Source organism: Scyliorhinus canicula, chromosome 6, assembly GCF_902713615.1.
Source record: "Scyliorhinus canicula chromosome 6, sScyCan1.1, whole genome shotgun sequence".
NCBI lineage: Eukaryota > Metazoa > Chordata > Chondrichthyes > Carcharhiniformes > Scyliorhinidae > Scyliorhinus > Scyliorhinus canicula.
Window position 1 is genome coordinate 61,326,032 of NC_052151.1, and position 26,537 is coordinate 61,352,568.

The 26,537-nt window shown below is 44.7% G+C and overlaps 1 protein-coding gene and 1 long non-coding RNA gene across 2 annotated transcripts in view; one reads left to right on the forward strand and one right to left on the reverse strand.

The window, feature by feature from the left end:
* ube2j1 (ubiquitin-conjugating enzyme E2, J1) overlaps positions 1 to 19,870 on the reverse strand; it is a 72,206-nt gene extending 52,336 nt beyond the window's left edge. Inside the window, exon 1 of the mRNA XM_038799359.1 lies at positions 19,656 to 19,870. Coding sequence (XP_038655287.1) covers positions 19,656 to 19,686 — 31 coding nt within the window. The 5' untranslated portion in view covers positions 19,687 to 19,870. The remainder of the gene's footprint in view (positions 1 to 19,655) is intronic.
* Positions 19,871 to 20,020: 150 nt separating this feature from the next.
* LOC119967186 overlaps positions 20,021 to 26,537 on the forward strand; it is a 41,160-nt gene continuing 34,643 nt past the window's right edge. The window contains exon 1 of the long non-coding RNA XR_005460933.1: positions 20,021 to 20,396. This is a non-coding gene — a long non-coding RNA (uncharacterized LOC119967186). The remainder of the gene's footprint in view (positions 20,397 to 26,537) is intronic.

Below are 26,537 nucleotides of genomic sequence, written 5' to 3' on the forward strand. Positions count from 1 at the left end.
AATGTCCTTCCTCAAACTAACAGATCAAAACTGCACACCATACTCAAGGTGTGGCCTCACCAAGGCCCTGTATAACTGCAGCAAGACATCCCTACCCCTCACTCAAATCCTCTCGCTGTGAAGGCCAGCATGCCATTAGCTTTCCTCGCCGCCTGCTGTACCTACATTCCAACCTTCAGCCACTGCTCCATCATGACACCAAAGTCTGGTTGCACTTCCTCTTTTCCTAAATTGCTACCATTCAGATAATAATCTGCCTTCCTGTTTTTGCCACCAAAGTGGATAACCTCACATTTACCCACATTATATTGCATTTGTCAAGTATTTGCCCACTCAGCCAGCCTAAATCACCCTGCAGCCTCTTTGCATGCTCCATACATCACACACTGCCACCCAGCTTAGTGTCGTCTGCAAATTTGGAGATATTGCATGCAATTCCTTCATCCAAATCATTAATGTATATTATAAATATATATTTTTTTAAAGTGTGGCCAAAGTGATCATCGACCCCTTAGAAAATGAGACTGGAGAATTAATAATGGGGAACCAAGAAATTACAGAGTTAATAAATGCTGTGAGTCAGTCTTCACATGGCAGACACCAACAACATTCCAAAAAATACTTACTAATCAAAAGGGTGTTTGGGGAGTTGGGGGAAATAACTGCAATAATTATCACTAGAGAACAAAGTAGTCAGGAAACTAATGAGTCCAAAAGCCACTATGTTCCCTGGATCCTAGTGATTGCACACTAGTATATTTCTTTTACAATAGTCCTCAATACCGGGGACCCGCAAGACTGATTGCTTAGTCCCCTACATACACATGACTGTGGAGCAGAATTCGGCTCTAACTTCACCTACAAGATTGCTGATGACCCAACCGTAGTAGGTCGGATCTCAAACAACGATGAGTCAGACTACAGGAGGGAGATAGAGAACTTAATGGCATGGTGTAATGATAACAATCAATCTCACAATGTTTAAAAATCAACTTCATGAAGCGAAATGTCATCTACGCCCTGGCCTGCATCAATAGTGCCGTGGTGGTGATGGTTGACAGCTTCATAGAACATTAGTGCAGAAGGAGGCCATTCGGCACATCGAGTCTGCACCGACCCACTTAAGCCCCCACTTCCACCCTATCCCCTCCTAACCTTTTTGGACACCAAAGGTAATTTAACATGGCCAATCTAACTAACATGCACGTCTTTGGACTGTGGGAGGAATCCGGAGCACCCGGAGGGAACCCATGCAGACACGGGCAGAACATGCAGACTCCGCACAGACAGTGACCCAGCAGGGAATCCAACCTGGGACCCTGGTGCTGTGAAGCCACAATGCTAACCACTATGCTACAGTGCTGCCCTCAAATTCCTAGGTGTAAACATCACCAATCTGTCCTGGTCCACCCACGTCAACGCTACAACCAAGAAAACACAACAGCATCTATACCTCCTCAGAAAATTTGGCATGTCCACAATGACTCTACCAATTTCTATAGATGTACCATAGAAAACATCCTATCTGGATGCATCACAGCACGGTATGACAACTGGTTGGCCAAGGCCAGAAGAAACTACAGTTGTGAACACAACTCAGTCTATTACACAAGCCAGCCTACCACCCATTGACTGTCTACACTTCCCACTGCCTTGGGAAAGCGGGCAGCATATTAAAGACTCCTCCTACCCGGGCTCCTCCCTCTTCCAATCTCTTTCAGAAGATACTGAAAGTTCGAGAACACGCGCCAAGAGATTCAGAAAACAGCTTCTTCCCTCTGTTATCAAACTCCTGAATGGCCTGCACTGGTCTTTCTACAGTTGCAGCACTATATACCGTATACTTCACCCACTATGCATAGGTATCCTCATGTATTTTGTTCTGTGTTTTAATGTATGGTGCAATCTACCTGGACTGTACACAAGACAACACTTCTCACTGTACCTCAGTACACATGGCAATAAATCAAAATCTAAAAGGAAGTAACTACAGAGGTAGTGGATGCACTGGTCTTCCAAGAATCTTTATATTCTAAAATAGTCCCAGAGGATGTAACTATAGGCCAGTTACCTTCAACGTATATTATTGGGAAAACGTTGAGAGTTCATTATGAAAGGTGTTAATAGCCGAGTATTTAAAAACATGTAATATTATCAAGCAGAGTCAGCATTGTTTCATGAAGGGGAAATCATGCCGGACAAATTTATTAGAATTCTTTGAGCATGACAGATAAAGGGGAACCAGTAAATGTAATATACGTGCACTAAAAGGTTACTTAACAGCCCATGATGTTGGGGATAGGATATTAGCATATATAGAGGATTGGCTAACAAATGGAAGACAGAATTGGGATAAGTGGGGCACTTTTAGGATGTCAACCTGTAACTACTGGGATACCACAGGGATCATTGCTGGAGCCACAATTATTTAAAATATAAATTATGTACTATTGCCAAGTTTGTGAATGATGAAAATAATGGGAGGATGGCAGTGGTGAGGCCGACGGTCTACATAAGGATACATGTTTGAGTGGCAAAAGCTTGGCAGATTTGATATAATGTAGAAAAAGGTGTTATGTACTTAAAAATAAAAGGAGCTGAATATTGTTTTGGAAAAAGCTGCAGCACACAGGGATTTGGGGTCCCTGTGCATAAATCACAAAAAGCTAGGAGAACCTAGGGCCAGAGGGCATAAAAGGGGTCATCCACTTGATCTGGAGAAATTTCTTCTCAGAGGGTAGTGAACCACGGAATTCTTTACTGCAGAACATCCTAGAGACTTGGTCGTTAACTAGGTTCCAGGCTAGAAAGACAGATTTTTAATCAGTTGGGGAATCAAGGGTTATGAGGTTAAGACAGAAAAGTGGAGCTGATGTGGAAGGAGGGGGACAAATTGGGGACATATACAAGTGGCTGGGAGAGCACGGAGATGAAGATCAAAGAGAAATGGGAAGCAGAGTTGGGAGGGGCGATCAATTGGGGAGTATGGAGTGAGGCACTGCGTAGGGTAAACAGGACCTCCTCTTGTGCAAGGATGAGCCTGATACAGTTTAAAGTGGTGCACAGGGTGCATATGACTTGGGCGAGAATGAGTGGGTTCTTTCAGTGGGTAGCAGATGAGTGTGAGAGGTGTGGGCGGGGGCCAGTGAATTGCGCAAACATGTTTTGGGGTTGCGAAGAATTGGGAAGATTCTGGGCAGGAGTGTTCGCTGTCTTAGCCAGGATAGTGGAGGAGGTGGACCTGGACCCTTTGGTGGCAATATTTGGGGTTTCAGAGTAGTCGGAGCTCATGGAGAGGAGGAAGGCCGATGTCTTGGCCTTCGCCTCTCTGATTGCACAGCAGCAAACTTTGCTGGAGTGGCAGTCGGCATTGCCACCGGGGGTAGCAGCTTGGTTGGGTGGCCTGTATGACTGCCTGCGATTAGAGATGATAAAGTATGAGTTAAAGGGCTCTTCAGGGGGGTTTGAGGAAAGGTGGGGGATGTTTGTGACCGGTGTTTTAGGGGCTGTTCATCGCAGGGTAGGTGAAAAAGGGGAAAATCTGTACAGACTGTATAGTTGATTGTTGAGAAGTATGTTTCCCGGGGTGTTTATTTGCTGTACCTGTTTTGATACATGTTTGTAATGAAATACATTTAAAAAAAAGAAAGTGGAATTGGGGATTATCATATTGAATCAGCCATGATCTCACTGAATGGCAGAGTAGACTCAATGGTTCAAATGGCCTAGTTCTGCTCTTAGATCTTATGGTCTCACAGATTAATTGGTACCAACTTCTGGGTTTGTGTTATTCTGTGCTTGAAAACTCTTGAAATTACTGTGAATTACAATGGAGTCATGGTGGCGAATGTTGAGTGTTTCATTATTCATGATCACTGCAAAATTGTGCGTGCATTCTTTAAAGTCATTCAGCATGACACTAAGCAGACATTTTAGTAATTTCAACTTAGTACTGATACAAGATTTGACTTGTGCTGCAAACTTGCATTTTCCATTTTCTAAGGATTATACAATGTCAGCCAAGTAAATATTTTTCCTGTAGGATGATTTTTTTCAGCTAAGTTATTTCATCTTCAACCAGATTAGGATTAATGCAAGGAAGTTGTATAAAAGTGGCCAACATCATCAGACCAGACTTTTTGCTAAAGCAAAAATTTGGATGTGGAGGACATACAGGTTATTTCAGGATGCAAGATCCTCATCTGTACACACCTTACAGGAATGTAATTAAAGTGCAATTAAAAATGAACTTTAATACAAATTTGTGTTCTTATAATTCACAGCTATTAAGGTGTGCAACAAAAATATGAAGCCAGGAACAAGATATGTTATTCTTTATAAAATAAGTTCTTATTTAGATCGCCAGTGGCTACATTGCTACAGCTGTAGGCAGCCAGAGACTTCTCATAACAGGTCATTTTCTCATGTGAACCACACCACCTGGTACTCTTCCTGAGCAAGTCATAGTAGTATTACTGAAGTTATTTTTAAGCCGTAACTTGGTGGCAGCTCAAGTGAACTATTGATTCTTTGGGCAGGCCAATTTCCACTTCATGCAGTACAGCAAAACTGCAATGCTACACCAAAGGAACCCAGAATCCAAGTTTGGTTCGCTGTTATTAATAAGGAGCTTTAGTTAAACACTGTCTGATGGGTATCGTCTTTTCCCCTCACCCTTCTATTTCATGATTTATTTTAACAAGTTATTCCATCAACAATCCTGGAAATGTGGCTGTGCTCTGACAAAATTCACAATTTACAACCAGTTAAGTTCTTTAAGAACATTAATAGCAACCACACAGCTTTAAATGTATGTTTCTATTCTGTCAGGTAGTGACAGCTGTACCACACACTGCCTGTGAAACAATTCAGATCACAGACAAGGCGGCATGCAGCACCATCCACTCTCATACGTTGTCTGTTGGTCACTTTACAAAAATAATTCAGATAATGTTACATGATATATACTTCCAAAGAATATTAGCAAATCTATTGAGATAGTGTTTTCTTTTTGTACTTTGACTCAGTCGAACCAGTGCATTCCTACTGTTGATGCAGTAGGATCCAATGCACTCTAGTCCAGGTTTTACAAAACGGAAAAAATATTGCTTGCAGAACTCTATTACATCATTTTAAAACTGATAATTCGAAATATACTTTACTGTAAAATATTGAATTGCTTAGTCATTTGAATTAAGCCACAAAAATATTGAATTGCTTAGCCTGCACATCTTTGGACCGTGGGAGGAAACCGGAGCACCTGGAGGAAACCCATGCAGAAATGGGGAGAACGTGCAGACTCTGCAGACAGTGACCCATGCCGGAAATTGAACCTGGGACCCTGGAACTGCGAAGCAATAGTGATAACGATTAATAAGGGGATCAGGGGTTACGGGAAGAAGGGGGATGAGAAGCATTTCAGCCATGATCAAATGGCGCAGCTGACTCGATGGACCGAATGGCCTAATTCTGTTCCTATATTTATTTTGCTCTTATATCAATTTTTCGTATCTTGTATATTACAAACCTTATTGTTTTTTTGCACTGAGTGCTGAGCTTGTGGCATTTGAGTGCTACAGTGAGAGTTTGGTGACTGAGGGAGTATAAGGGTTATTTAAAGTCTAGTATTTCTTTTATTTAGTTAATTAACTTAAAAGTTGCTGTTTGGTCTATAAGAAGGTGAATTTTGAATCAGCTTTAAACAAGGTTCTACTTGGACTTACTTGCAGCTGGAGCTTGTTAATTAGTTAATTGCATTAGGCCAGTTTTTAGAAGCTAGAGTCACAGTATAAATAGGGGCTAGATACAGTGCAGACTTTGTTTGCACTGAGTGCTGAGCTTGTGGCATTTGAGTGCTACAGTGAGAGTTTGGTGACTGAGGGAGTGCTGAGCTTGTGGCATTTGAGTGCTACAGTGAGAGTTTGGTGACTGAGGGAGTGCTGAGCTTGTGGCATTTGAGTGCTACAGTGAGAGTTTGGTGACTGAGGGAGTTAGGTGAGGAGGGAGTAAGGTACTCCTTTCATTTAATTTCCTATATTTATCAAAGAGCGTGAAGGGAACCAGGAGTTTAGAGTACAGCTGACTGGGAGCAGAGCCGGAGGGCGGAGGTCCAGTTGGTCCACAGGGCAGCTAATTCTGTAAAGTAAGAGGGGATGGAGGCTAGGGCAGTTGCATGCTCCTCCTGTAGGATGTGGGTGGTGAGGGATACCACTGGTGTCCCCGCTGACTATACCTGCGGGAAGTGCACCCAACTCCAGCTCCTCAGAGACCATGTTAAGGTACTGGAGCTGGAGCTGGATGAACTTCGGATCATCCGGGAGGCAGAGGGGGTCATAGAGAAGAGTTACAGGGAGGTAGCCACACCAAAGGTACTGGACAAGAGTAGCTGGGTTACAGTCAGGGGAAAGAAAACTAACAGGCAGACAGTGCAGGGATCCCTCGTGGCCATTCCCCTTCAAAACAAGTATACCGTTTTGGATGCTGTTGGGGGGGGATGACCTACCGGGGGAAGGCCCCAGCGGCCAGGTCTCTGGCACTGAGTCTGGCTCTGGGGCTCAGAAGGGAATAGGAGATTCAATGGTTAGGGGAATAGATAGGAGATTCTGTGGTCGCGAGCGAGACTCCCGAAAGGTATGTTGCCTCCCGGGTGCCAGGGCCAGGGATGTCTCTGATCATGTCTTCAGGATCCTGAAGGGGGAGGGTGAGCAGCCAGAAGTCGTGGTGCACATTGGTACCAACGATGTAGGTAGGAAAAAGGGTGTGGAGGTAATAAACAAGTTTAGGGAGTTAGGCTGGAAGTTAAGGGCCAGGACAGACAGAGTTGTCATCTCTGGTTTGTTGCCGGTGCCACGTGATAGCGAGGCTAGGAATAGGGAGAGAGTGCAGTTGAACACGTGGCTGCAGGAATGGTGTAGGAGGGAGGGCTTCAGGTATTTGGATAATTGGAGCGCATTCTGGGGAAGGTGGGACCTGTACAAGCAGGACGGGTTGCATCTGAACCAGAGGGGCACCAATATCCTGGGGGGGAGGTTTTCTAGTACTCTTCGGGAGGGTTTAAACTAATTTGGCAGGGAAATGGGAACCGGATCTGTAGTCCAGCAACTAAGGTAGACGATAGTCAGGACGCCAAAGCACGTAGTGATGCAGTGGGGAAGGTAACAATAACAAAGGAGAGTACTTGCAGGCAAGGAGATGGGTTGAAGTGTGTATACTTTAATGCAAGAAGCATCAGGAATAAGGTGGGTGAACTTAATGCATGGATCGGTACTTGGGACTACGATGTGGTGGCCATCACGGAAACTTGGATAGAAGAGGGGCAGAAATGGTTGTTGGAGGTCCCTGGTTATAGATGTTTCAACAAGATTAGGGAGGATGGTAAAAGAGGTGGGGGGGGTGGCATTGTTAATTAGAGATAGTATAACAGCTGCAGAAAGGCAGTTCGAGGGGGATCTGCCTACTGAGGTAATATGGGTTGAAGTTAGAAATAGGAAAGGAGCAGTCACCTTGTTGGGAGTGTTCTATAGGCCCCCCAATAGCAGCAGAGATGTGGAGGAACAGATTGGGAAACAGATTCTGGAAAGGTGCAGAAGTCACAGGGTAGTAGTCATGGGCGACTTCAACTTCCCAAACATTGAGTGGAAACTCTTTAGATCAAATAGTTTGGATGGGGTAGTGTTTGTGCAGTGTGTCCAGGAAGCTTTTCTAACACAGTATGTAGATTGTCCGACCAGAGGGGAGGCCATATTGGATTTAGTACTTGGTAATGAACCAGGGCAGGTGATAGATTTGTTAGTGGGGGAGCATTTGGAGGTAGTGACCACAATTCTGTGACTTTCACTTTAGTAATGGAGAGGGATAGGTGCGAGCAACAGGGCAAGGTTTATAATTGGGGGAAGGGTAAATACAATGCTGTCAGACAAGAATTGAAGTGCAGAAGTTGGGAACATAGGCTGTCAGGGAAGGACACAAGTGAAATGTGGAACTTGTTCAAGGATCAGGTACTGCGTGTCTTTGATATGTATGTCCCTGTCAGGCAGGGAAGAGATGGTCGAGTGAGGGAACCATGGTTGACAAGAGAGGTTGAATGTCTTGTTAAGAGGAAGAAGGAGACTTATGTAAGGCTGAAGAAACAAGGTTCAGACAGGGCGCTGGAGGGATACAAGATAGCCAGGAGGGAACTGAAGAAAGGGATTAGGAGAGCTAAGAGAGGGCATGAAAAATCTTTGGCGGGTAGGATCAAGGAAAACCCCAAGGCCTTTTACACATACGTGAGAAATATGAGAATGACTAGAGTGAGAGTAGGTCCGATTAAGGACAGTAGCGGGAGATTGTGTATTGAGTCTGAAGAGATAGGAGAGGTCTTGAACAAGTATTTTTCTTCAGTATTTACAAATGAGAGGGGCCATATTGTTGGAGAGGACAGCGTGAAGCAGATTGATAAGCTTGAGGAGATACTTGTCAGGAAGGAAGATGTGTTGCGCGTTTTGAAAAACTTGAGAATAGACAAGTCCCCCGGGCCTGACGGGATATATCCAAGGATTCTATGGGAAGCAAGAAATGAAATTGCAGAGCCGTTGGCAATGATCTTTTCGTCCTCGCTGTCAACAGGGGTGGTACCAGAGGATTGGAGAGTGGCAAATGTCGTGCCCCTGTTCAAAAAAGGGAATAGGGATAACCCTGGGAATTACAGGCCAGTTAGTCTTACTTCGGTGGTAGGCAAAGTAATGGAAAGGGTACTGAGGGATAGGATTTCTGAGCATCTGGAAAGGCATTGCTTGATTAGGGATAGTCAGCACGGATTTGTGAGGGGTAGGTCTTGCCTTACAAGTCTTATTGAATTCTTTGAGGAGGTGACCAAGCATGTGGATGAAGGTAAAGCAGTGGATGTAGTGTACATGGATTTTAGTAAGGCATTTGATAAGGTTCCCCATGGTAGGCTTATGCAGAAAGTAAGGAGGCATGGGATAGTGGGAAATTTGGCCAGTTGGATAACAAACTGGCTAACCGATAGAAGACAGAGAGTTGTGGTGGATGGCAAATATTCAGCCTGGAGCCCAGTTATCAGTGGCGTACCGCAGGGATCAGTTCTGGGTCCTCTGCTGTTTGTGATTTTCATTAACGACTTGGATGAGGGAGTTGAAGGGTGGGTCAGTAAATTTGCAGATGATACGAAGATTGGTGGAGTTGTGGATAGTGAGGAGGGCTGTTGTCGGCTTCAAAGAGACATAGATAGAATGCAGAGCTGGGCTGAGAAGTGGCAGATGGAGTTTAGCCCTGACAAGTGTGAGGTTGTCCATTTTGGAAGGACAAATCTGAATGCGGAATACAGGGTTAATGGTAGGGTTCTTGGCAATGTGGAGGAGCAGAGAGATCTTGGGGTCTATGTTCATTGTTCTTTGAAAGTTGCCACTCAAGTGGATAGAGCTGTGAAGAAGGCCTATGGTGTGCTAGCGTTCATTAGCAGAGGGATTGAATTTAAGAGCCGTGAGGTGATGATGCAGCTGTACAAAACCTTGGTCAGGCCACATTTGGAGTACTGTGTGCAGTTCTGGTCACCTCATTTTAGGAAGGATGTGGAAGCTTTGGAAAAGGTGCAGAGGAGATTACCAGGATGTTGCCTGGAATGGAGAGTAGGTCATACGAGGAAAGATTGAGGGTGCTGGGCCTTTTCTCATTGGAACGGAGAAGGATGAGGGGCGACTTGATAGAGGTTTATAAGATGATCAGGGGAATAGATAGAGTAGATAGTCAGAGACTTTTTCCCCGGGTGGAACACACCATTACAAGGGGACATAAATTTAAGATAAATGGTGGAAGATATAGAGGGGATGTCAGAGTTCTTTACCCAGAGAGTAGTGGGGGCATGGAATGCACTGTCTGTGGTAGTAGTTGAGTCGGAAAATTTATGGACCTTCAAACGTCTATTGGATAGGTACTTGGATTAGGGTAGAATAAGGGAGTGTAGGTTAACTTCTTAAGGGCAGCACGGTAGCATTGTGGATAGCACAATTGCTTCACAGCTCCAGGGTCCCAAGTTCGATTTCGACTTGGGTCACTGTCTGTGTGGAGTCTGCACATCCTCCCCGTGACTGCGTGGGTTTCCTGCGGGTACTCCGGTTTCCTCCCACAGTCCAAAGATGTGCAGGTTGGGTGGATTGGCCATGACAAATTGTCCAAAATTCTATGATTAACCTAGGACAAAAGTTCGGCGCAACATCGTGGGCCGAAGGGCCTGTTCTGTGCTGTATTTCTCTATCTATCTCTATCTTATTTACAATTAGTAAATGTTCAGCTTTATGGAAAAGAAGTCAATTGTTTTGCATCTTCTTCAATAAATTTTGCAGACTAGTTGGGCTTGAGATATTGCCATTCATCGTTAATAGCTTCTCAATGGAAATCCCATCAGGTTTAATTCACATGTTCTCTATTTGTTTAGCTTATAATTTGCTGTTGTTTAAAAGCTAAATGAAAGCCAATCAACTGCAAGCAATTCTAATGAATAAAGCAGGTTAGATGTAATGAACATCTCTCCAACATATTTGAGACTCACATATAACACGAACGGTAACACTTCCCTTTTCCACTTTCTGTTTGCCAAATTTAATATGCCTACGTGACCGATTCACAGCCCTGACTCAACAGCTGTAACTATTAGAAGTTACCACAAACTGGAACAGCTCCAAGCAGGGTGCAAGTAAAGTTAAATCATTTACATTTTGAATCCTGCACCCACCACGGTGGCACAGTGGTTAGCACTGTTGCTTCACAGTACTAGGGACCTGGATTGGATTCCCAGCTTGGGTCACTGTCTGTCTGCACACCCTCTCCGTGTCTGCGTGGGTTTCCTCCGGGTGCTCTGGCTTTCTCCCACAAGTGCCGAAAGATGTGCTTGTTAGGTGAATTGGACTTTCTGAATTCTCCCTCTCTGTACCTGAACAGGCGCCGGAATGTGGCAACTAGGGGACTTTCACAGTAACTTCACTGCAGTGTTAATGTAAGCCAACTTGTGACACTAATTACGATCATGATTATTAGTTTGAAAAGTTTGTATAACAATTTAAACGTCTGTCTGCTTTAGCTCCAAGTACCTGCAATTCTATAACAAATCAATTTTAGCTCACTGGGCTAAATCACTGGCTTTTAAAGCAGACCAAGCAGGCCAGCAGCACGGTTCGATTACCGTACCAGCCTCCCCGGACAGGTGCCGGAATGTGGTGACTAGGGGCTTTTCACAGTAGCTTCATTGAAGCTTACTCGTGACAATAAGTGATTTTCATTTCATTTCAAAACCAGGATTCCAATAATTACCATTCACTTCAACATGGGCTTTGTCAGTTTAAAAAAAACTACATTGCATAATATCCTTGTGCTTTTAAACTGTAAGTAAAGCGGCAAGGAATTCACACTTTTGAACAAAACTAAAAAGATACTTGTACAAAAACAAACTAATTGATGAAGCTAAACTCAGATTCAGTTTATATAGAACATAGAACAGTATAGCACAGAACAGGCCCTTTGGCCCTCGATGTTGTGCCGAGCCATGATCACCCTACTCAAACCCACGTATCCACCCTATACCCGTCACCCAACAACCCCCCCTTAACCTTACTTTTTAGGACACTACGGGCAATTTAACATGGCCAATCCACCTAACCCGCACATCTTTGGACTGTGGGAGGAAACCGGAGCACCCGGAGGAAACCCACGCACACACGGGGAGGACATGCAGATTCCGCACAGACAGTGACCCAGCCGGGAATCGAACCTGGGACCCTGGAGCTGTGAAGCATTTATGCTAACCACCATGCTACCCAATATGTGCTCAATAATACTACAGTAAATTCTTTTTTTCAAGTTTAACTTTTGTAGTAAATGCAAATCCAATTTATGATCAGGCTGAGCAAAACAATTTACATTGAGACCATGCAAATTCACATACGACACTTATTTTGTCCACTTGAACAAGTTATCTAGTGCTGCTGGAAATACTCAGGTTGCGGCAGCTGTAGAGAGAAAAAAAAAGTTAACGTTTCAAAGGTGATCTTCCAACAGAAGCAGTTCTAATGGACAATCATAGACCTGAAACGTTAACTCAGTTTCCTGCTTCACAGATGCGGCTTGACTCACGACATATTTACAGTTAGTATTTGTGTTTATGTCGAATTGTTATCTATTTGAAAATTCATGCAATAGTTGATTCTGGAAGATAAACCCAAGTGTTAAAAACTTGGTTTACTAATGAAAGCTACTTCTGAATTTTGCTACAATCCAGTCTTCATGTGAAGAGAATTACTACTTACAAGTAAACATCCACACAAAATGCACAAGGATTCCCTTAATGTATGATCCTGTATTAATTCCAGAGTTCATGATTGAAACACTCTTAAAATGGAAATAGCTCCACGAATCTTTGCAAACTCTGGATCAACCATTTATTTCACATTTCAGCTGGTGAATTGAAGAAAGAAAAAAATCCTTCCATATTCCGAACACAACAACTACGAAGATGTCGGCGGGAACAATGCTGCACTAAAACATAAAAACCAAAACAACTCAACTGATCTTGGCACATTCTCATATACACAATATTTTGTTTATAAAAAATATTAACATCTGTTTTACTCCATCCTTTCTCTTTTTTTTTGGTAATGGATAAATCAGCTTATAAATCCAATCCGTGTGTTCAAAAACTAACTCCCTAGGCCAGTATTATAGTACCCATTTTCCACTGGTCATCATAACAGATATCGATTGCCAGCATCCAGAATGAATAATTAATAACCATGCAGTTTCTGCATTTAATAGTGATGCTCAAAGCTGATGAGAAATAGTATTCATTCCACCTGAATTTCAAAACAAAATGTCAACTTTAATTGAAATAATATTTCAGAACCTATATGGCTCTCATTTTCTGTCTAATTTACAGCACGGGGAAGATATCCTCAAACAGCAATGCAAACTTTCCACTAAAATGCCCACATTTCAATTTCTTATGTTTTGTTACAGGGAATTAAAAAAGCAATGCTTTTGTGAGGTGTGGATGACAGTGGCAAAACCAGCATCTGCCCATCATGAATTGCCTTTTGACAGTTCCAGGTACAAGTCAAAGAATTGCACCACTCCTTTTCAGAGAGAATACTTGATTAAACCCCTACCTGGATTTCTAGCACACTTCACTATCAAGTCAGTAGTTAATAAATTGGATTTGATTTTTCACAAAAGGATTGATTGATTGATTTTTATTGTCACAAGTGCCGAAGTACAGTGAAAAGTATTTTTCTGCGACCAAGGTAACGTATACAGTACGTACATAGTAGACAAAAGAATAATCGACAGAATACATTGACAATGTTACATCAACAAATAGTGATTGGTTACAGTGCAAAAGGGGCTGGTTTAGCTCACTAGGGGCTGGTTTAGCTCACTCAGCTAAATCGCTGGCTTTTAAACCAGCATCTGCCCATCACGAATTGCCTTTTGACAGTTCCAGGTACAAGTCAAAGAATTGCACCACTCCTTTTCAGAGAGAATACTTGATTAAACCCCTACCTGGATTTCTAGCACACTTCACTATCAAGTCAGTAGTTAATAAATTGGATTTGATTTTGCTTGATTGATTGATTTTTATTGTCACAAGTGCCGAAGTACAGTGAAAAGTATTTTTCTGCGACCAAGGTAACGTACACAGTACGTACATAGTAGATAAAAGAATAATCGACAGAATACATTGACAATGTTACATCAACAAATAGTGATTGGTTACAGTGCAAAAGGGGCTGGTTTAGCTCACTAGGGGCTGGTTTAGCTCACTCAGCTAAATCGCTGGCTTTTAAAGCAGACCAAGCAGGCCTGCACGGTTCGATTCCCGTACCAGCCTCCCCAGACAGGTGCCGGAATGTGGCGACTAGGGGCTTTTCACAGTAACTTCATTGAAGTCTACTCGTGACAATAAGCGATTTTCATTTTCATTCATTCATTTTCAAAATAAGGGCCAAACAAGAGCAGCATTGGGCATCGTGAATAGACTTGACATGGTTCACATGAAACTCAGAGATATGCATGGGAAGCTAAATATGGCTAAGATGTATAAAACTGACAAGAAAAGGGCTAATGGGCAACAGAATTTTTGAATGCTGATAATGAAGAATAAAATGCCAGCCAGGGCAATAGTGAAATATAACAAAAAACAGTAAAATATTGCAGTGCTGGAATTCTGAACCAAAATCGCTGAAAGTGCTCAACAGGTCAGGGAGCATTTGCAGAGTTAATATTCAGATTCAGTTTATATGTGCTCAATAATGCTACAGTAAATTCTTTTTTACAAGTTTAACTTTAGTAGAAAATGCAAATCCAATTTATGATCAGGCTGAGCAAAACAGTTTACACTGAGACCACTTGAGAATCTGAATATTAACATTCAGGTCAATGACCTCCATTCTGATCTGAACTCGGTTCTGTCTGGAGATAACAAAGACACAGATGAGGGTTTAAGTGGTAGAGGACCGAGGTGGGTAATGTGAGAGGTAGAAACAGATTGTTTTGTAATGGAGCATATATGGGGTCAGATTTTCAATTTACAGTTGAATAGAACGTGGACCGTGTACTTTAATCTGAGACAGTCAAGGACAGCATGGTGGCACAGTGGTTAGTACTGCTTCACAGCGCTGAGGACTTGGGTTCATTCCCAGCCCCGGGTCACTGTCCGTGTGGAGTTCTCACATTCTCCACATGTTTACCAGAGTCTCATCCTCACAATCCAAACGTGTGCAGGGTAGGTGAATTGGCCATGCTAAATCGCCCCTTAATTTGATAGGAAAAAATTGGGTACTCTAAATTTAAAAAAAATATTTTAAAATAATGTGAGACAGTTATCAGAGGGGAATGCTAGTGACAGGAAGTGATTCCTAGGAGCATAACTTTCATTTTCCCAATGTTTAACTGGAGGAAGCAACTTTACAAGAGGGTTGTAAATCTTTGAAATTCTCTATCCCAAAAGCACAGTCATTGAATATGTTTAAAGTAGAGAATGAGTCAGAGAATCTTTACAGTAGGGAAAGAGGCCCTTTGGCCCATCTTGTCCCTGCCGACCATCAAGCGCCTATCCATTCTAATCTCATTTTCCAGCACATGGCCTATAGCCTTGCCTGCAGTGTCATTTTAAATGCTAATCTAAATAATTCTTAAATGGTTTGAAGGTTCCAACTCTTTCAGACAGTAAGTTCCAGATTCCAACCACCCTCTGGATTTTCCTCACATCCCCTCTAAGGCTCTTGCCCCTTAACTTAAATCTATGCTCCCTGGTTATTGACCCTTCCGCTGAGGGGAATAGATCCATCCAAGTATGCCCCTCATATCAGTTCTCCCTCAGCCTTCTCTGCTCCTAGGAAAACAACCCCAGCATATCCAGTCCCTCTTGATAGCTGAAACACTCCAGCCCAGGCAACATCCTGGTGAATCTCTTCTCTAGTGCAATCACTTTGTTCCTATAGTATGGCAACCAGAATTGCACGCAGTCCACAGAAACATACATAGAAACGTAGAAGATAGGAGCAGGAGGCCATTCGGCACACCACTAGTTACTGCCTGCCAATTTGAAAAAGGACCCGTTAATCCCTACTCTGTTTCCTTTCTGCCAACAAGGTTTTCTATCCATTTCAATACACTCCCGCCAATCCCATGCGCTTTAATCATGCACGATAATCTATGCATGATAATCTCTTATGTGGGACTTTGCCAAAAGCATTCTGAAAGTCCAGATATACCACATCAACTGGCTCTACTAGTTACATCTTCAAAGAATTTCAATAGATTTGTCAAGCGTGATTTCTCCTTCATAAATCCATGCTGTCTGATCCTGCCACTGTTTTCTAAATGCTCTGCTCTAAAGTCCTTGATAATGGATTTAAGAAATATCTCCACTAACGACGTTAGGCTTACTGGTCTACAACTCAGTTTTTCTCTACCTCCCTTTTTGAATATTGGAGTGACATTAGCTACCCTCCAATCTGCAGTGACTGCTCCAAAGTCTATAGAATCCTGGAAGATGACCACCGATGCCACTTCTTCTGGGATTATCAGGCCCTGGGGCTCCAGCTGTGGCCCAACCAATGTTTTATACAGCTCCATCATAACCTCCCTGTTCTTATATTCTATGCCTCAGCTAATAAAGGCAAGTATCCCATATGCCTTCTTAACCACCTTATCTCCCTGTCTTGGTGTCTTCGGGGATCTTTGGATATGTACACAAAGGTCCCTTTGATCCTCTGTATTTCTTAGGGTCCTACCATTCATTATATATTCCCATGCCATGTTAGTCCTCCCAAAATGTATTACCTCACACTTTTTAAAGAGTTAAATCATCCACTGACTGTCTGCACCTCCTACTACCTTGAGAAAGCAGGCAGCATAATCAAAGATCCTCCCACCGGGTTATTCTCTCTTCCAACCTTTTCCATTAGGCAGAAGATACGAAGGTCTGAGAACATGCACTAACATTCAAAAACAGCTTCTTCCCCGCTGTTACCAGACTCCTGAATGGCCCTCCTATGGACTGAACTGATCTTTCTATGCACCTTATTTACTGTTGTAGCACTATACTCCGCATGCTTCACCCAATGTCTATGTCTTTACATCATGCATTTATCGTATGTCCTATGTTTTTCAGGTATGGAATGATTTGCCTGGACTGTACACAATACTTTACACTGTACCTCGGAATAGGTGACAATTATTCTAAATCAAATCCCATTTGTTCTGCCCATCTAACCAGCCCGTCTATGTCGTTCTGTAATCCAAGGCTTTTCTCCTCACTATTTACCATACCACCAATTGTGTGCGAACTGCAAACGTAGCTCCTACATTCACACTCAGATCATTAATGTACACTACAAGGGACCCAGCACTGATGTCTGCAGCAAGTATCCCATATGCGTTCTTAACCACCTTATCTACCTGTCCTGGTGTCTTCAGGGATCTTTGGATATGCACACCACTGGGCATAGGTTGTTCAGGTGACTGGAAGGAAGCCTTTGACCATCACCCTCTGTCGTCTGTCATAAAACCAATGTTCGATCCAATTTGCCAAATTGTCCTGGATGCCATGGTCTCTTACCTTCTTGATCAGTCTCTCATGTGCGACTTTGTTAAAAGCCTATTAAGTCCATGTAGACTACATTGGAGGGCTGTGACTAGTGGTATTCCGCAGGGATTAGTGCTGTTCGTAGTATATATAAATTATTTGGAGGAAAATGTAACTGGTCTGATTAGTAAGTTTGTGGACGACACAAATGTTGGTGGAATTGCAGATAGCGATGAGGACTGTCAGAGGATACAGCAGGATTTAGATCGTTTGGAGACTTGGGCGGAGAGATGGCAGATGGAGTTTAACCTGGACAAACATGAGGTAATGCATTTTGGAAGGTAGAATGCAGGTAGAGAATATACAGTGAATGGTAGAACCTCAAGAGTATTGACAGTCAGAGATCTTGATGTACAGTTCCACTGAAAGGGGCAACACAGGTGGAGAAGGTAGTCAAGAAGGCATACAACATGCTTGCCTTCATTGGCCAGGGCACTGAGTATAAAAATTGGCAAGTCATGTTGCAGCTGTATAGAACCTTAGTTAGGCCACACTTGCAGTAGTGTTCAATTATGGGCGCCACACTACCAGAAGGATGTGGAGACTTTAGAGAGGGTGCAGAAGAGATTTACCAGGATGTTGCCTGGTGTGGAGGGCATTAGCTATGAGGAGAGGTTGAATAAACTTGGTTTGTTCTCACTGGAACGACAGAGGTGGAGGAGTGACCTGATAGAGGGGCAAAATTATGAGGGGCATAGACAGGATGGATAGTCAGACTTTTTCCCAGGGTAGAGGGGTCAATTACTAGGGCGCATAGGTTTAAGGTGCGAGGGGCAAGGTTTAGAGGGGATGTACGAGGCAATTTTTTTTTTTTTTTAAAACACAGAGGGTAGTGGTTGCCTGGAACTCGCTGCCGGACGAAGTGGTGGAAGCTGGGACGATCGTGATGTTTAAGGGGCATCTTGACAAATACATGAATAGGATGGGAAGAGGGATACGGACCCTGGATGTGTAGAAGATTTTAGTTTGGACGGGCAGCATGGTCAGCACAGGCTTGGAGGGCTGATGGACCTGTTCCTGAGCTGTACTTTTCTTAGTTCATCAACTGCACCACCCTCATCTACACACCACCTCAAAAAATTCAATCAAATTTGTAAAACACAATTGCCCTTTGACAAAACTATGCTTACTATCCTTGATTAATCCTTGCCTCCCAAGTGGGGATTAACACTGTCCCTGAGGATTTTTCCTAATAATTCCCTTTTCTGTAAGGGTTATAGGGATAGTGTGTGCGCAGGGCACTGATGTGTCCGATCAGCCATGATTGTATTGAATGGCAGAGCAGGCTTGACGTGCAGAATTTCCTACTCTTGTTCCTACTCCTCCAAGTCATAGAGGTTTACAGCATGGAAACAGGCCCTTCTGCTCTACTTGCCCATGTCACCCAGTTTTTACCACTAAGCTAATCCCAATTGCCCACATTTGGCCCATATCCCTCTGCACCCAGCTTTCCCATATAACTGTCTAAACACTTTTTAAAAGACAACATTGTACTCACCTCCACTACTGCCTCTGGCAGCTCATTCCAGACACAGATAACCGTGTGTGAAAAAGTTGCCCCCAGGCCCCTTTGTATCTCCTACCCTCTCACTTTAAAACCTATATCCTCTAGTTTTAGACTCCCTTACCTTTGGGAAAAGATGTTATCCATGTCCCTCATTATTTTATAGACCTATACAAGCTCACCCCAAGCCTCCTTCACCCCAGGGGAAACATCCCAATCTATCCAGCCTCTCCTTATAACTCAAAACATCAAGTCAAATGTGTCAAGTCAAAAGGAGCTGCGCTCGAAAGCTCTTGATTCAAAACAAACCTGTTGGGCCTTTAACCTGGTGTTGTCAGACTTCCAACTTAAAATTGACATCAAGTCCATGTAGCATCCTGGTAAATCTTTTCTGCATTCTTTCTAGGTTAATAACATCATTTCTATGATAGGGTGACTAGTATTCCAAGTGTGGCCTTACTAATGTCTTGTACAACTTCAACAATACATCCCAACTCCAGTATTCAGTGATCTGATCAATGAAACCAAGCATGCCAAATGCCAGACAAGGTAATGACATGGGTGGAATTGGCTTAATTATCATCCTTCCTACATCTAAGATGCAAAAAGTGGCCAAGGACTGACCCATAACCCCACCCAAGGCAAGTTAACGACCAGTGTCGCATTCAGCCCAGGGAGAGGAGGCATTGACCATGTTACCCAACAACAGCAAATGGATTCTGGGGTAGCGCCGGGAGTGCGGCCTAACTCGGGCCTTCAATGCCTGGGCAGCAAGTACGAGAACAGTTAGACATCACTCACACGGACATCCAGGTGTAGGAGCTGTGTAGAGATTACAACAGGCGATGGGCGAGTTGGAATGGAGGATGATGGGGGAACCGCAGAGACACAGTCAGGGGGAAATAAGACCGGCCTTTTCGAACACGGGGGGGGGGGGGGGGGGGGGGTGCTGTAGTCCTGGATAGGATCAGGAGATTTTGTTCTCCAGATTCCACTGTCGATGTAGACACTCACCTGGGTTCCTCAGGTTGTACTGACCCTCCATGTTGTAGGCGCCACGGCCGCTTCACCGGCTCCGGCTCACGGACACTGCGGCGTCACAATACACCTGCGCTCGCGGACACTGCGACCTGCCTCTCACCCTGCGCTCGCGGACACTAACACACACCACTAAACTCCGACTGGTTGACACAGCCACGGCGCTCTTGCTGCGCCTGCTCTCAGACTCGCCCTGCGGAACCCGAGCGGATGTTTGACCTTTTGTGACGTGGCAGAAACTCGGAGGATCCGGTGCGACTCGCTCCCGGCCCCGCCCCCTCCCCCGCCGGGGAGTGCGATTAGAGCGAGAGCGCAGACGGCCCCTATACCCAGACATCAAGACCGTTGAGGCTGATGGGGCCCAATTCGGTTCATGCACGAGCTCAGACAACAGGGAGGCATCTTGCACACTCAATGTTCAGGTTGATGCTCACAATGAGTGCCGCTGGCTCCGGGGTGGGGGGGAGGATGTCAAATATACAAGGAAGAAGCTGAGCTGGAATATAAGCTTAACTGAAAATCAAGTTTCAGGCTACCTATTAAGTCTACCTCATACATTGCAAGAAAGGATGTCCCGAAGCGTGGTACATTAGCGAGACCAAGCAGACGCTGCGCCAAAGAATGAATGGACATCGCACGACAATCACCAGGCAGGAATGTTCCCTTCCAGTCAGGGAACACTAAAGCAGTCAAGGGCATTCAGCCTCTGATCTCCGGGTAAGCGTTCTCCAAGGCGACATTCAGGACGTGCAACAACGCAGAATCGCTGAGCAGAAACTGATAGCCAAGTTCCACACACATGAGTATGGCCTCAACCGGGGACCTTGGATTCATGTTGCATTACATTCACCCCCCACTATCTGGCCTGGGCTTGCAAAATCCTACCAACTGTCCTGGCTCGAGACAATTCCCACCTCTTTCATCTGTGATTATCCCTCTCTCCAGTCACTCCATCTGGACCTGTAAAGACTTTACCTGCAAGGACTTGCATTCAAAGTATCTTGTTGCATCATTAACTTTGGCTATATATGTGTTTCAGGAACCCACTTCTTCATTCACCTGTGGAAGGAGCTGCGCTCCGAAAGCTAGTGATTCGAAACAAACCTGTTGGGCGCGATTGTCCACCCCCCACGCCGGGTGGGAGAATAGCGGGAGGGCCTCCTGACATTTTTCACGCCCTCCCGCTATTCTCCCCCCCCCCCCCCCCCCACGTCACGAATCGCTGCTCGCCGTTTTTTATGGTGAGCGGCGATTCTCCGAGGCTGATGGGTTGATCGGCCTGGCCTTCACGCCCATTTCAACACGGCAGCAAACATACCTGCTCGCTGCCGTCGTGAAACGGGCGGCAGATGCCCGTTTGGGGCATCTGGGGGCCCGATTGGTACAGCAGTACCACGGCCGTGCCAAGGGGGCCATTCGTCCGTAGCGGACGCACTCTTTTCCCTCCGCCACCCCGTAAGATCAAGCCGCCACGTCTTGCGGGGCGGCTGAGGGAAAAGACGCCAACTGTGCATGCGCGGCTGACGTCATCGGACGCGTCAGCCGGCGTGACGCTTGACGTGCGGCCATGACGCACGGGGCCGCGCTCCTAGCCCGCCCGGGGGGGAGAATCGGCCCCGGATGTGGGCGTGAAGGCTTCCGTGGGTCACGGCCTGTCCCACGGCAGCCTTTACGATTCTCTGCATTTGCGGAGAATCTCGCCCGTTGGATATAACCTATTGTTAGCTAATGGGAGTATGTTGAAGGATTGACTGCAGCTCATTATAATAGTTTTTTTAGATAATGAGCTTAGAGTTCTTGTTTTGTTTAGGTTTAGGTTCATTAGAAGTAGATTTTAGTTATTTAAGTTTGCCTTGCTGCTAGCTGCATGCTGTTACGACACCTTGGGTTAGGGCACGGTCAATTTCAGCCCCGCATCACCCAGAGTTGCAACATAAATGAATTAACCAATAATTCTTAGAAAGATTTCAAGATCTTTGTCCCTATACTGCTCCGATGACTTACAGGCATAAGATTTGTAAGTAAAACACAAAAACTGTTTGTTTATAACAAGAGTTAAAACATGCAATAATTAAACTCAAATAACGGCCTACTAATCTATTACTTTCTCCTTTAACCGTCCCACCTCTACCCAATCACAACAAGACATACGCACACAGAAAGGGGTAAAATCATATAGATTAAAATACAGCAGAATGAGCGATGTGTCCTTATTGCTGATGTTGACATCTTTGGTATGTTGGTACAGTATGTTGGCCTTCATTGCGAGAGGTTTTGAGTACAGAAGCAGGGATGTGTTGCTGCAATTATATAGGGCCTTGGTGAGGCCACACCTAGAATATCGTGTGCAGTTTTGGTCTCCTTTTCTGAGGAAAGATGTTCTTGCTCTCGAGGGAGGGCAGCGAAGGTTTACCAGACTGATTCCAGGTACGGCGGAACTGTCATATGAGGAGAGATTGTTCTCACGGGAGTTCAGAAGAATGAGGGGGTTCTCATAGAGACTTATAAAATTCTAACAGGACTAAACACAATAGGTGCAGGGAAGATGTTCCCAATGGTGGGTGTGTCCAGAACCAGGGGTCCCAATCTGAGGATTCAGGGTGAACCATTTTGGATGGAGATGAGACATTTCTTCACCCAAAGAGTTCATAGGAAGTAGTTGATGCTAAAACATTGAATATATTCAAGAGGCGGTTAGATATAGCACTTGGGGCGAATGGAATCAAAGGTTATGGGGAGAAAGCAGGATTAGGCAATTGAGTTGGATGATAGCCATAATCGTGATGAATGGCAGAGCAGGCTCCAAGGGCCAAAATACTTCCTCCTGCTCCTATCTTCTATGTATCTTTGTAGTTGGCTATCTTTTCAGTATGCGGCATGTTGAAAACCACTTGTTGGATTGGATCCTCTGTTATGTGCATTCAGTCAGAACTAGCAGTTAGCAGCCTCACTGAGGTAAGATTAGAGTTCTCCAATTTATCAGATTTTAAACTGAGGTTTTCAAATAACCCAGCCTGCTTGTGCTGGTCTGGATCTTCCAACAGGTTTTACTGGCTGTGGAGAGAAAGAGAGAAGGGCCTTTTCTTCAGGACCTTGGGGAGGTCATCAGGAGAGAGAATGAGAACTGTGGCTCTCCAAGCCTCTTAATCAAAAAGTGAACTTCACTCTACAAAATGGGACAATTCCAAAATGGAATTTGGCAGAGCATTCTGGAACACCGGCACCAATCATCATCGAGAGCCAGTCAAGTCCCTGGATATCAAAGTAGCCAATTTGCTGCCAGCCAAGTCCATCAAAATATGTAATTCCTGGGCTAGACCAAATAGCACTAGTACCGGTGGTGCCCTGAGGCCAGATCAAATAGCATCTTTGCTGAGGGGGGGGGGGGGGGGGGGGTTTCAGTAATCGTCCAGATACAGAAGTTACAACATCCAAGATAACAGATAAAAAAGGAAATACATGACGGAAATCAGGTTTAAATAGGAGCATCCTTACAATGCATATTTGAGTAGGGTAGCATCCGAGGTAAGGAAGAGGGGGTAGGGATTGGGGATAGATTGCTGACGGTGGCTGCAGATTTTTCTTTGTTTAGTCCTGTGATTTGGTTTGGTGGCTATCTTGGGTGGGTCTGGTTGGTGTACCTTTTATGCGTCCATTGGATAATCTGTCTTGGTGGAAATGGCTGCCGCTGGATTGAGGGGGCATGGGAGACCCCCAATTTGTTTGGTCACCTGGAATGTCAGGGGCTTGAATTGTGCAGTGAAAAGGTCAAATGTATTTACTCATCATAAGAGTTTAAATTCCAACGTGGTGTTTCATTTGCAGGTCAGAGACCAGACAAGGCTGCGGAAGGGGTGTGTGGGACAAATCTTTCATTCGGATTTTGATGGTAGGGCCCGGGCTGCGGCAAAATTAATTGATAAAAGGGTTCAGCTTTCTGCCACTAAGATCTTGGCTGACCCCAATGGCAGACATGTTATTGTCTGTGGTTCTCTGGCGGGCACTCCAGTGGTTCTGGTTAATATATCTATGCTCCAAACTGGGACAATACGAATTTTATTAATAATTTGCTGGCTTCCCTCCCTGATTTAGATTCGCTTAATTTGAGTGGGGAATTAAATTGTGTTCTGAACCCTAATCTGAATCGGTACAAGCTCAAATCTCTGACTCCATCAGTGATGGCCTGGGCTTTGTTGTTTCTCATGGAACAGATTGGAGGGCAGGGTAGATCCTTGGCGCTTTTTTCACCCAGGTGCTAAAGATTTTTCATGTTTCTCATATGTGCATCAGGCATACACGTGGGTCGATTTTTCTTGTGGTAGATAGGTCTCACTTTCCTTTTGTGATGGTGGCTGATTACTCAACGATAGTGACTTTGGATCATGTCTGCACCTTGTTGATTTGACACTAGAGTCAGGCCCCTCCCAGCATCCCACCATGGAGATTGGACACAGCATCATTAGCAGACAAAATATTTTGTGAATGCATGTCCACCGCCATTGGGGAATATATAAAATTTAATAAAAGTGAGTCAACCTCACCTTCTAAGCTGTGGGAAGCCCTTAAAGTGGTTCTCAGTGGGGAGATTATTTCCTACAAAGTGCAGATGGTGAAAACAGCAAGGCTAGAACTGATGGCTGGTGGACTCCATTCTTGAAGTGGACCGCCAGTACTTACAACCCGAGTTGTTGGCAAGTAGGAAAAACCTGCAGACACGATTTGAGCTATTGTCAACAGACAGAGCGGTGGGTCAGCTGCAACACTTGAGGGGTATGTTTTATGAAAACGGGGAGAAGGCCAGCCGCCTCTTAGCTCATCAACCGAAGTGACTGGCGGCTTCCCAGGAGATTGTACATGTACATAACTCAAGCTGCAGTCTGGTTTTCATCCCTCCTCAGGCCAATGTAGGTTTTGGATCGTTCTACCGGGATCTCCTGGTAGATCAGAACCTCCGGCTGAGGGAGCGGTCATGACTGACTTTTTGGGCAGCTTATCCATCCCAGCTGTGATGGGAGAGAGGAGTTGGAATCTCCATTGGGCCCAGAGGAAATTCTGAAATGCATTGAGTTGATGCTGACTGGTAAAGCCCCCAGTCTGGATGGCTTTCCCAATGAACTTTATAAGATGTTTGCAGAGAAGTTGGTTACTTTAAATCTGGATATGTTTAATGATTCCTTATCCCTGGGTTCGTTGCCCTCTACCCTCACACAGGCCTCTACCATCTTGGTTCTCAAGAAAGACAAAGACCCAACAGTGTGTGGGTCGTATCGGCCTATTTCACTCTTAAATGCGGATATTAAGTTACTTGCCAAAGTGCTGGCGCTGCGGCTTGAACCCTGCCTCCCAGAAGTGATCCCGAAGGATCAGACAGGCTTCATTAAGGGTCAGCAATTGTCAGCCAATATATGTTGCCTGCCAAATGTTGCCTTTTCCCCTCCTTGGTGCCCAAACCGGAGGTGATTGCTTCCCAAGATGCCGAAAAGGAATTTGATAGAGTGGAGTGGGAGTATATGTTTGAGATTCTTTTGAGGTTTGGATTTAGGCAAGTTTATCTCCTGGATTTGATAACTGTATAGGGCCCCCACTGCTAGTGTTCATACAAATGCTCTGAACTCTGGCTACTTCCTGTTGAATAGGGGCACGGGACAGGGGCATTCACTGTCTCGACTCATGTTTGCCTTGGCAATAGAACCGCTTGCTATAGTGCAGATCTCCTCTGTTAAATGGAGGGGGAATAAATAGAGGAGGGGTGGAGCATTGGTTTACCTTTACGCGGATGGCCTACTCTCTATATTATAGACCCAGTACCCTCTATGGACGAGATAATGAAGCTGCTGAAGAGTTTTGGTTCCTCGGGGTACAAGTTGAACTTGGACAAGAGCGAATGCTTTCAAGTCAACCCCCCGGGATGCTACCTTTTCGCTTTACCAAGTCTAGCTTTCATTATCTGAGGGTCCAGGTGGCCCACATTGGGCCTTGCTTCATAAATTAAATTATGCTAGTCTGGTTGACGGTGTCAAGTTCGACTTCGAGGTTGGATTACCTTCCCCTGTCCTTGGCGGGCAGAGTTCAGACTATTAAAATGAACGTACTCCCAAGATTTTTTTTTTTTTAGTTTAGAGTACCCAATTCATTTTTTACAATTAAGGGGCAATTTAGCGTGGCCAATCCACCTAGCCTGCACATGTTTGGGTTGTGGTGGCGAATCCCACGCAAACACGGGGAGAATGTGGCTGGTTTAGCTCACCAGGCTAAATCGCTGGCTTTTAAAGCAGGCCAGCAGCACGGTTCAATTCCCGTACCAGCCTCCCCGGACAGGCGCCGGAATGTGGCGACTAGGGGCTTTTCACAGTAACTTCATTGAAGCCTACTCGTGACAATAAGCGATTTTCATTTCATTTCATTTCAATGTGCAAACTCCACACGGACAGTGGCCCAGAGCCGGGATCGAACGTGGGATCTCGGCGTGTGAGGCAGCAGTGCTAACCCACTGCGCCACTGTACTGCCCCTTTTATTTCTTTTTCAATGTCTCCATCTTTCTCCCAAGTCCTTTTGTGTCAAAGTCAACAAATTAATTTCCTCCTTTATTTGGGCGGGTAAGACTCAAAGGATCTGTGGGGCTTTTGCTCTAGAGATAGGCAGTCAGGGGATTGGCTTTACCCAATTTATTATTTTACTATTAAGCAACCAATATTCAGACGATCGTGCTGTGGTTCCAAATGGGGACAAGTGGAAGTGAGCTCCTGCGCGGTTTCTAGCTTTGGTGCAATAGTAATTGCATTGTTGTCTTTCTCTCTGGTAAGATTTTCCCTGAATCCAGTGGTGGTGTCCATCCTGAGAATCTGAAGCAGTTTGGT